At 40.8% G+C, this 12252-nt stretch overlaps 1 protein-coding gene across 1 annotated transcript; it reads right to left on the bottom strand.

The window, feature by feature from the left end:
* Window positions 1-7235: 7235 nt before the first annotated feature.
* Window positions 7236-12035, bottom strand: LOC148013408 (cryptochrome-1-like). Its single transcript, XM_087667698.1, has 5 exons — window positions 10973-12035; window positions 10331-10555; window positions 9508-10214; window positions 8655-9419; window positions 7236-8531 (listed from the first exon to the last, which is right to left on the bottom strand). Exons 1-5 carry the CDS (start codon window positions 11361-11363, stop codon window positions 8511-8513), a joined length of 2109 nt encoding a protein of 702 aa, XP_087523824.1. The 5' UTR covers window positions 11364-12035; the 3' UTR covers window positions 7236-8510.
* Between the last annotated feature and the right edge of the window lie 217 nt (window positions 12036-12252).

Raw genomic sequence — 12252 nt, 5'->3', positions numbered from 1 at the left:
AATGAGGTACAATTTCCTCAATGCCAACCATCAAAGTGACCAATGTTAGGGATTTTCATGACAAGAGGCTACGCATTGAGGTCCTTGAGATATGCCTAGAAGAGACCCTGAAGAGATGATGCTTATCTAGTATACATAGGTAGAATATATGGGTGCAGCCTTAGCGGCATGCGAAGCAGTTTGGCTTGTAAAACTGCTACATGATTTGGGTATTTAGTTAGATAGCAAAGTCACATTGCATTGTGACAATCTCAGTAATGTGATGCTGGCTAGCAACCCCACCTATCATGCTAGATCCAAACACATAGAGATTCATTACTATTTCGTCATGGAAATGGTACTTGCAGGATAGATTGATATACTTTATGTGAAGATAGAAGACTGGGTAGCAGATATCTTTACCAAATCACTTGGTAGAGAGAATTTCGTTCATTTTAGGGAGCTACTTGGAATACAGCAACTAGTTTGAGCTCAAGAAATGGAGTTTGAGAAGGGGGAGGATGAGCTTGATTCTTTTGATACTGAAACACCTTCATCCATTGATATTGAGGATGAGGCCAAGAAAGAAGAGATAGAAGATGACTTATACAAGAATATTTAGTACATATAGCTAGGCAGCCTTGCCACCTAATTTTTTTCCCCTCTGTAACCATCGCTATTTGCATCAGAAATTTACTCTGCAACTGTCGCTATTTTCGTTGCTATTTCCGTCGCTATTAGCGTTTCTATTTGCGTCACTAATTTGGTTTGTGCAAAGAGTAAAACCTTTAGCCATAGACAAAAACAATCTACATCTATGGAAAATTTGACAACATGTCTTGCCTACTAATAAGATATAACAATGCATCATATTTCAAGTGTTCAAAATATGAATGCCACAACTTCACATCATTGATAAGACATGTAGTAGCGACACATGTATTATGTGCGACCATCTCATAAGCATCCATCTCACAAAGGACACAACATAAGGTTCTTTGTGCAACTATTATCTCACCATTGCCTCTTGTACTGCACATCTATTATCCACAAACATTAGTTTGATCAAGCCTTATTATGGCAAAAATTGATACATGTTCCTTTTGATGCATGATACATAAAACACTAAGAGAGAGTAAGCCTATAACTATTGGAACTATTGGTGTAATAAGGTACACATTTCACCACTAGCGTGAACATGATATGGGTTAGGCACAATAAGTAGAACCTTTCTAGAATACATTTTCAAAGTACAAGAAACCTCCCGATTAGAAGATAATATGCTTACTACCATCACTATCAAAATACCAAATATCGGAATAAAAGCTTACCATATACGAGACATGCATATAATGATCATATCTGCATGTAGTGGTAAATGTACATTCAATCACTCACCACAATATAATAAATCACCCAAAGGAAAGAATTCATTGTGGGGGTTGCAATATACACCCAAAAAGAATGTGTTAAAGAGACCAAAATGTGTTGTAAACATGCATTTTCTTACAAGAAACATTGCAAAGGCACTACCTGCATATCACACCTCTATTAGATTAATGCACCTAAAAGGGCAGAGGAGATGGAACAATGGTTTAGATAACAATTATTGAAACAATGACAAGAAGTCAAAGAAAGAACACAAGCAACTATGGAGGAGCAATAGAGAAGCATGGGAGAAGTTGAAAACTCCCATCAAAGATAACCAAAAATTGACATGAAGATAAGTGGACCAATCCTAAAGTGGACAAGTGTAGGGTGTCTAAAGGAGCAAGGACCTCCTAAGGAGGGAAACTATATGAGTGGTTCTAAAAGTGTTGACAAATCACTACCATATTATATGCTACAACAATAGGTGCAAATTTGGAACAAGAGTACATGGAAGAAGACTTACAAATCTCTTTATAGAGTATACTAACTTTTGACCTTGATAGCTTGATTTGGATCCCTATTAGAGGCACTTAGAATCCTTGAAGTTGGCCTCTAACATTGTGCGGCCTCTAATGTGTTGTGCATAGACAATGAGCAGACCTATGGAAAACCAAGTGCATAGCTAGTGGCAATACCATAGCCTCATGACTCAAGCTCAAAACTTTCACTTCGTGCTCATTCATATACCATGCATTGGTACTTATGGGAGTTGCAATATCTTAAACAATAAGTTTGATCATCACTTTACGTTCATGTTAACAATACAAAAAGTTGGAAGAGAGACTTATTTGAAAAATGATCAATTATTTGCCAATACACATATAACTTTTTGTGAGGGCTGAGGTGATTTTGAAAAGGCTTGAGGTGAAGCATTGAAAGTCATATATCTTAGGCTAGATCTTAGTAAAGTCAAGTCCTTTTAAGGTTTTCAATGATCACTCAATTAATTTGAAGCATCTCGTTCTATGGAGGTATCATCCTAGAGCAAGCATCACATTAGTTCATAACTCTTAGATGTTAGTTAAACTAAATCAATGTCTCATTTGAGAGCACGGGCTTAGAAACAATAGTACTAAAGTTGATATGTAGTATCAATTTTCACCTCTTAAGTTTCTCAAATTGTGTAGATATGCATGGACTTATCTATTAATCATTTGCACTTGGTTATGTGCTCTACTTGAATTCTATACATGAAGACTTGATTTCCAAGTCGATGCACACGGTCCCATAACTTCAATTTAGAAGTCTCTAAGTATGCATTGAAGAAAAGGATTTTTGCACATATACGTGATCTCCTACATTCTCTTCATTATATTAGTGAACATGTATTGGTCGCCGGAGAGAGAGAGAGAGAGAGAGAGAGAGAGAGAGAGAGAGAGAGAGAGAGAGAGAGAGAGAGAGAGAGAGAGAGAGAGAGAGAGAGAGAGAGAGAGAGAGAGAGAGAGAGAGAGAGAGAGAGAGAGAGAGAGAGAGAGAGAGAGAGAGAGAGAGAGAGAGAGAGAGAGAGAGATGAGCAAAAGTTAAGATACTTGCAAGTTGCACATTTGAATCTGGTTTGGGATCACTTGGAGGTTCAGAAATTATTTGGAGCTTCGGAGATCTACCGAAGCTACAACTAAAATTATATAATTAGTAAGTATTAGTATACATGCCTCAAATTTTTTGATTCTAATGTATTGTGATATACAAAGTTTAGCAATTATTGAATAAATATTACGTAAGTCGCTTGGACAAAAAATATTCAATGGCAGATCATTAAGTGTTATTTTATTGGTCCCTTTCATTTTAAATATTTTGTGAGGTAGTTGTTCCATGAGACTGCCTCGCTCAGTGGTTTCTCTACCCAAAACCACACACTAATGTTGGAAGCTTTACCCTTTCCAAGATGTGGCTTTCCAAATTTGCTAAATCTGGGACATTGTCAATCCTTGCGGGCACTTTTTTAATGTGTTTTTTTAATAAAATGGAGGGGGGCCTTTTCATGTGAACTTATTGGGAAACTAAAAACCTAAAACTCCCCTCCAAGATTGTGTCCCATAAGACATCGTCACAGGAACATGCCCTATCTATTTTACTCAAAATGTGTTTTTTTCTTGCAAAGTTCTTTCTTATAGTGCATCTCTTGTCTTTGGGGAGGGACTTTAATTGGTTGGTCATAAGGCCCTTTTGTCATTTCAATATTTTCAATTTCATTTTGTCCCACTATCATTGCTAGCTTTACCCACAATTATTGCTTCTTGTGTGTACTTCCTTCTTAAGTTTCCATCCCTTACAAAGACTACAAAATAACTAGCGTAATCTAGCAAAAGTATATAGTCAATCCACTTAATTGTAGATTAAACATATGACCTAATTTCAAAAGTGTTCATAGAATGTTTAAATAAGAAATGCTAGAAATAAACTTCAAGAAGGATATAAATGCATTTAAAGCTACATATTGAAATTAGGTTTCACATATGCCACATCAAAAAAGCAAAAATGTGCCATCTACAGACAAAGCAAAAGACTACTTGAAGTAGCTATTTACTCTCTCTAGAGAGGGCCATCAATGACAATTTAGAGCAATAAAGAGCTTCTTTATAGGCCACCAATGAAAAGAATAATAGTAATCTATAGTAGTAAATAAACCATCTACAATGTCCAACATCAATTGGGAGCCTTATTGCTATAAATGTTGAGCTATAACTACAAGTGGATATTCAACCTCAATTAAGAGCTTGTTAAGAAAAAATCGTCACTAGTTTTGAATGCAAAAAGTAAAACAATTAAGAGTCTAAGACCTTGAAGAACGTTGTTCAAGCAAGATTAAGTGTTGACAATTGAGAAATATGAGAGTATAAGACACGACATGACCTATGAGGACACTTAATAAAAATTCAGTTAAAACATGTATAAAAAAAGGATGATAGCTAGCTATTTTTGACTTGGGACTTTGAAGCTAGAAGGCAATTAAATCTAGGGGATGAAAATAGTCAAGGTTATGAGGAAAGATCCCAACACTTTTTGAATGATCGATTATTATATCTTGAATATCTAATAAGATAAAGGTACATGAAACACTGACAAAACAAGGAAAAGGCAAGGCAAATGAACTCATGTTCCTCACCATGATTCTATATAAAGAATCCACAATGCAAACTAGAACTCTTAGAGTAACCATAAGTGTAAGTAGGTTTACAACTAAATACAAAGATAAGTGTAATAGTGCATGGAAAGCATTAAATCATGAGGGGCAGCCAATGCCTTTTACCATGCTTGCAGATGTCAACTGCCAAGTAAAAGCTAATGCAAGTAAACTAGAAAAACAATTGTTGAATAACTCATTGAAATGAGCTTAATCTAGGATATCAAGTAGACAACTCACGCCTAGTTTTTTCAACTATTTTGTGTTGACACCTTAATGTTTAACCTCAAATAGCATCTCATACATGGTATTTACGATGCCACCTTGATGCATGGCATCAACTCTAATATGACATATCCTAAATAGGGTTTTCATATGCCAAGAAGTACAATGTGTTCAATAAGCACCACTTCAAAGTTCAACATCAAGCTTATCCTATTCTCATGCAAAAAATTGCAACCTCCTTTTTGAAGTAATGTGAACTTTTTATGTGAAGTGTACTAAGAACATCACTTAAACATGTAGTAGCCTTGATTTTGAAAATAATCTCTAATATCATTGGTGGCATGCTTAAGGTCTTATTTTTAATTGGTATCTTAATTTAGAGCATTGATTAACATATAAAATGGCTTTTTTGACATCCCAATATGAGTCATTTCATCAACATGCCTATGCTTGGTATATCAATTGTACCATTGTATGGTTATAAGCTTAAGCTCAATGTTCAATATGTGTATTCAATGAAAGGTAGTTGTCTAGTGTAAGCCTTAGTGCTTAGGTGCTAAAACTCTAGCCCATGAAGATTTACCTCCTAATATTGCTATATATGTTGGATTTCATACATGTCTAATATTGATTCTCACATCAAGCACTAGTGGTGAGTTGGCAATAGCATTGAATGGGAGGGTGAGCAAAAGTGTGCAACACATAGAACAACATGACATGTCATAGACATGAGAGAGAGAGAGGGGATAAATTTGGGGAGGGATATATATACATGGAGAGAGAGAGAGAGAGAGAGAGAGAGAGAGAGAGAGAGAGAGAGAGAGAGAGAGAGGTGTGTGTGTGTGTGTGTGTGTGTGTGTGAAGCACATAATTGGTGGTAAAGCTCTCAACCCCTATTAGCATCAGAAAAGCAACCAACAAATGTCAATGAAAAAATGCCAAGGTTTGTATCTTAGAGAATGTTATGACCTTAAGTTGTCTCACCACTACCAAAATGCGTTTGCATGAGAAATTTGAGAGAGAGAGAGAGAGAGATGTGAAAGTGGGAGAGAGAAAAGTAGAGAGAAATCATAGAAATTCGTAGAGAGATAAAAAGGGAGAGTTGGAAGGTAGAGGAGAGAAAAAGGAAAACAAAGAGAAAGCAAATAGTGAAAAGTTGACACAAGTACCATTGCCACAAAAGCGAGGTTTTCCCACATTAGAGTTTTAGATTCTAGCATTCTCTCTCTCTCTCTCTCTCTCTCTACTTAGAGAATGCTAATCCCTTAAATTGTCCCATCACTACCAAAACATGTATTGCATGAGAAACTTTGGAGAGAGAGTTGAAAGATAGGTAACATCACAAGGTTACAAGGATAAGCAAGAAGTGGCAATGTGAGGTGGGCAAGACAAGCAAGGAAGGATTAGAGTGCCAAGAGGTCATGAAATGTAGCGAAGCAATCAAGGGACATGTGGAAGCCACATGGGCAATGTGAACGTGGTGGAAATTATGGAAGCATGGGCTAGAAATTCTAGCGTGAGGATTGGATGGGGGAGGCGAGCAACACAATAGTATTGGTGGACATGGTGGGAGGGACAGTGGCATAATGGCAAGCCATGAAGATGGATGTGTTAGTCCTATTCTTGCCACCTCTCTCCCTCTCTCTTAACACATTCACTCTCTACTACAAAGAAATCTCTCCCAAGGCTGCCCACAATTGTCCATTGCCTTGCAACTAGAGAGAGAGAGAGGTAGGAGAAAAAAAAGAGACATCAAAGAAAATGGGGGGAGAGAGTGTATGTGAGTGAGATAAATATATATATACATGAATATAATGGAGAGAGAAAGAGATCAAAGTCTAAAAAAAGTCGAAGACATGTGAAAAGAAAAATGGAGAAAAAAGGAGTGCCGAGAAAAAGAGAGAAAAGAAGGATAAGTAGGTTAACAGTGCATGTTGAGAGAGAGAGAGAGAGAGAGAGAGAGAGGAGTGATCAAAGAGAAAAACCAAGAGATGAAGGGGAAAAAGGAGATGGTAGAGAAAAAAGGGGAGTTGAGAAAGATTAAAAAATAGAAAAAACAAGAGAGGAGAGGAGTAAGAAGGTTAGGGAGAGAGGGGGGAGGGGAGAAAAGAGGAGGGGCAAAGAGGAGAAGAAAAGAAGAGAGAAGAGAAAATGGAGAGAGAGAGAGTCCTAAGATTCCAAACTTGAATAAGTGGGGAAGCAATGTTTATTTGCGGGCAAGAAGCTGCTGGCAAAGAGGGCTAGTGTTCCTTGCAAGGAATGCTAATTTCCTTATATATATATATATATATATATATATCAAATGAACCTAGTTTTAAATGAAGGGTTCATTAAACATGGACAAGGGTCTAGTAAAGTGATACTGAAAGAGTGTTATTTTGAAGTTTAAAAAATCGAACATATTAAACAATTTACATGACTCAATTGTTTGATTCCTGTTAATCGTAAAAAGCAAAACATATATCTTATACATAACAATTTGTACCATAACTTGAAGTGCAAAATTGTCACTAAATTGGGGTAGGGTGTCATTTTCTTTTGGGGGTACTGCTTTGTTGACCTGTTTACCCTGTTAATAGAAACCACAAAATCGACTTGCCAATATGATCATGGATTGAAGCTACCAAATATACCAAGGTCTATCCAACATAGGGGAAAAAATAATTGGGCATGCTCTAGATGCTAGCTAGGCTCTAGCAGTTGATGGCACTGTAGCCAACACCCAGTAGTGATGGAATGGACGTGTCGCAGAACACACTTGGCCACTGGACAAGTGACAAAAAACAAGGATGCAAAAGGAACTCTTAACACGGGAGATTTTGCGGCTCTGTGTGTGTGTGTGTGTGTGACGTGTGTAAATATCTTTCGCATCCAATGACCGCCTCACCCACCATTATAAGACCCATTTGTCAATGAGTGGCAGCTCAGTTGTAGGGGTGAATGTGTGTATTGTGAACTCCAATGTTTGATTCCCCTCAACTGTGGGGCTAAGTGACACCACCATCCTTCGTTATGGTTCAAGCCTTTGGGTAAAGAATGGGGCTGGTCCCATAAATAAGTATAATATGCCATATGGCATCAATTCTCTAACTGCCTTTGATGTCAGGAACACACAATTTGTTGATCTGTGCAATGAGATTATAGTCTGATGCCAGGATCATGCCAGGTTCTACAAGGACTTAAGCCAGCCCCAATTTTTGAGCCCCACAGTAAACAATTTAATTACCAAGTTAGCTATCCCCCACAGACTGTTGGTCTGAACAGCTCTCGTTGAAATGATGCTGCAAAGGACAGCTTAGATATTTTACCCATACAAAAAAGGTTTGTAAATGTAGCTAACAGATTGTGGTGAATCGCCTTGATCCTGAATTCTGTTAAACAGGAACACATGAGCGGGGCAATACAATTCAGTACTTGTGCATAGAAGACTTCACACCTCCCTTGCACAAGGTTCCTATCAAAGCTGTGGTGCAGGTCAGCCATGGCATCCATCAGAGGACTTTTTTCCAGGCAATAGAGGAGTTGGCCAGTCCTCAACAACTGCTGATTGTCTTTCAGTTTACAGCAGCTGCCCAAAGAGTGAGGGAAATATCCCAAACCATTACTCCCTCTCAAATAACAGTCTGCCCTTCTTCAGCTCTCATCTTCAATTGTCAACAGGCAAGCGAGTAATATATTGAGATGAGATGTAGTGGGAACCAGATCATCCAGACTTTTAGCTGTACCATGTCCTCTCTAGAGTGCCACCTGTTCAGACTGAAAGAGATCTCGTCTGCAAACACCGACCACCCCATTCCATCCAAATGAGCCCAAACAGTGGGGCAACACGAAGAGAAATCAAATTAAACACAGGTGATGATGTCACAATATATCCCTTTATCCTAGAGTCTTTTACCTTTGTCGGCCTGATGGCCTCCAGGTTGACCATTGGTGGAGGATGGAGATGTCTCCTGGGGAGAACTCCCTGCCGCAATTCTGGCACAAGTGGCACCTGAGAATCCTCTTGAAGTGCTGGAGAGTGAGGATAGATGCGGCGGTACCGGAGTGGTGCTGCATCATGTGGCAGATCTCTGCGGACAGACGAGGACTCAGCCGCTGAGTTTGTATCATTCAAACATTGCAAATCAGGTGCTCGAGGCGGTTGGCTGTATCTCTGACATTGCCCAGGGTCTACATGCTGAGACCCTTGGACTTCTTTTGCATTTCTTGAGCCATGCACTGTAGCATCCTGTCCTGTGCTTGAAATTCTTATTCCTGCTTCAACAGGGATGCTTGGAACCATCTGATCAGAAGGTGGCCTATCTGGCCGATGATGAGGACCTGTGCCTCTATCTATGTCCATAGTCTCAGGTGGGACAAGTGCAGCACCTTGAGCTTCCACCGTTTCTCCCAAGCCTTCTTCTACTCCATTTGCCAGAGCCAACCTGCTAGCTGCCTCCTTCTCCCACATTTCCCCAAGTGCTTGTTCAAGGCGTACTCGAGCTGCAGCAATTTCTACTATCGGCCTTGGATAATTGGAACCAAGCTCAATACCAGCAGCTCGAAGGACGGATGGAGGTGCATCCCATGGATGATGGATCCACTCTGTTGGCAATCGAGAAAGCTCAGGCAGCCATCGCCGTACATATTCTCCATGGGGATCAAAACGATATCCCTCAATCTATACAAGCAGCAAAAAGTAACAAGTTCCATTAGATTGTACTATGAATATGAAAAAGAGCCAACAATATGCATGGACCAACATGTACCTGTGGATTATCGATGCGGTCTAGTTCATGACCATCTGGTAAACTGCCTGATATGTACTGCCATCCTAGAACATCGCTCTCTAGATCAGCATCCAAGAGAGTATCCCAAAAGTATTTCATTCCCCATCGCCATGGCAGCTGTAAGAACTTCACACAAAAGCTGGATACAATGACTCGAATCCGGTTGTGCAGCCAACCAGTGGCCCAGAGTTCTCGCATCCCAGCATCCACCAAGGGATAACCAGTGCGTCCTTGTCTCCAAGCCTTGAAGTAGCCTTCATCAACTCGCCAGGGGAAGAACCTCAAATTTGACAATAAAGACCTTTCATGTGTGAAAGGGAAGTTGAAGCAGAGGTATCTTGAATAGTCTCTCAATCCAATAGCCCTGAGAAACAGATTCACACTTTCTTCAGCTTCTAGCTTGCCCTCTTTCACCCACAATACCTGTTTCATGCGAATCTGATGAAAAAGCTTCCTCACGCTTAGTTCCCCATAATGCAGGTGAGGCGAAAGTAAGGATGTTGTGGCACTATCAACTTTATGCCTGTTGCTTCTGTACTCCATTAGAGGCCCATTCATAAAGGCCTCTAGAGCTCTGTCAGCATTAGCCCAGCCAGGAGACCATGCTCGTGCTAGCAGAGCATTGCTGCCTTTCTCCAACTCATTCTCCAGTTCCAAATCCTCAATTGAGCAGCTGTAGATGGGTCCTGGAGACACGAGCCTAACTGTTAACTATCAACATCCTTGAGCTGCAAGAGCAACTCCTATGCTCTAAAGTTGCTTCGAAATTGAAGCAATCAAACCTGTTAATGCAGTAAAATACCTGAAAATCTCATCAATCGTTTGGGTGGTAGGACAGGAGCCTCTGGCTCAACTGGCATATCCAGACACTTCGTCCAATACCCCGCAAAAGTCGTAAAAGGGCATCCCTGCTCGTCATTGACTTCCCAAGGCTCATAGAGCAAATCTGCATTAAACGTACTTACCAATATGCCTGCATCTGACAAACCTTCTTTGACTCTATGGTCACGCACAAGCGACACAGGATCTGATGCAACAACGAGCTGCTAAATAAGTATGGGTGCAACCAACCACATCAGAAACAGAAATGGGATATGAAACCTTAATTGATTAGTTCCATTTCAGATTGTAAATACATCACGTGTCTAAAAGAATAATCTAACGTTCTTTTGCAGACAGGATATTGAGGAATAAAACAGTAGGTGTGCATACATGCATAAGCATATGTCACTCCTATCGAATACCTGTTGGTATCTCCCCCTTGCAATGAACAAGCAGATGTGCACTTGTTTCAAATACCTAACAGTGATTTATAAGTAGGCCATTGACATTGTGCTATGCACAATGCAGATGCTCACTTGTTTGTGCAGACATAGAGGGCAATAGTGCGTATGCCAATTAAACCGTGAACAACATGCAGAAGAATTGCTGAGAAGCCGCATACCATAGAGGTGGTTATAAAAGATCTGAGTTGCACCAGAATCTTTGGCAACCTCCAGCAACACAGAGAGAACATTGGAAGCTCTGCGCATAACAAGCGGAGCGCCAAGGCTGGTGAGAGACTCGTCAAGGTGAATCAAACTCTGCTTGAGCCACCATCTGGAAACCCTGCCAGGGAGGAATTGACCTTCTTCTTCCGGACACCATATGAAGACAGGGATGATGGGCCCGCTACGCATGGCTGCAACCAAGGCGGGATTGTCTTCCACTCTGAGATCTCTTCTGAACCACACGACAGTGCAACTGCCCATGTCCCTTATTTGTAGGAAAGACAGATAAAGGGGTCTTTCAGAAAACAACTGTGAGAGAGGGTTAATCAGGCGGGAGAGGGGCATACATCAGCAGATTTGCTCGACATAAGATGGTGATACCACAGGCACTAGAGCTTGCATATAGAACATAAGGGAGATGAAACCATGTAACTTAGAACGGAGGAGGGGCCTGCATCAGCCGCTCCGCTTGACATAGGATTGTAATGCCACAGGCACTTGACCTTGAATGTAGAACATGAGAGGGAAGATACGACGTGAGAATTGGGGATTTTGAGGGAGACGGCCCATTGTCAGCAGAGGAAGCTTGTTACATCTCAACATGAGGCGTCCATATGAGGTGAAAACCTTGTCAAGGGAAGCAGAAGCTGCCGGGATCGGTGTAAATTCATCGGCGTCGGCTCTCTGTGAAGAGAAATTATTTCTGAGGTGAAAACTGCAAATGGCTGGGGAATCCCTCTCTAGCGAGAATTGCTGGCCTTCTTTAGAGGAAGGCACACAGAAGCCACCTGTGTACGAACACTCTTATGCGAGTAGACAGATGGGATGGTAATGAGAGAAGCACAAGCAGAGCTTTTGCTTAGGGTAGCTCCTATGCCCACCGAGAGGCGAAGAGGGTGCCAGCAGGGATGAGGTGCTAAGTGGGACTCGATTATTATTCTGTGCCTCTGCCTCACACTCTCAACAAAGATGAGGCTGTGCGTTCGCAGCCGTCTTGTCGAAAGAGCAAGAGAAAGGGGGATGCTGGGTCCCCTGCTCTGCTTTTTAGATGGCAAAGGATCTTCTGCCAGGAGCCACATAGCCTAGCCTCTCATCAATAGATGGCCTTCCAGTTATTAGCCAATAAGCCCACCAGGCAGCCCAGGAAGAGCTCGGTCACGTGTTGGCCTTACGAGTAAGGATGGTTTCACGCTCGCCCAGCTGCAGATGTGTGGAAAAACCGCACCACCTTGTC

Source organism: Lygodium microphyllum, chromosome 26 (assembly GCF_053477565.2).
Source record: "Lygodium microphyllum isolate KBCC chromosome 26, Lygodium_microphyllum_v1.1.10, whole genome shotgun sequence".
Classification (NCBI taxonomy): domain Eukaryota; kingdom Viridiplantae; phylum Streptophyta; class Polypodiopsida; order Schizaeales; family Lygodiaceae; genus Lygodium; species Lygodium microphyllum.
The sequence above is the reverse complement of the archived record's forward strand: the minus strand, read 5'-3'. Positions and strand labels throughout refer to the sequence as shown.

Excerpts from the sequence above, each read along its gene's own strand:
- LOC148013408 (XM_087667698.1), bottom strand. The coding sequence starts at position 11,363 with ATGCCCCTCTCCCGCCTGATTAACCCTCTCTCACAGTTGTTTTCTGAA. Across the intron at positions 9,420-9,507 it reads ACCGCATCGATAATCCACAG|ATTGAGGGATATCGTTTTGA; the intron begins GTACATGTTGGT and ends CTGCTTGTATAG. Across the intron at positions 8,532-8,654 it reads AGGCCATCAGGCCGACAAAG|ACGAGATCTCTTTCAGTCTG; the intron begins GTAAAAGACTCT and ends CGGTGTTTGCAG.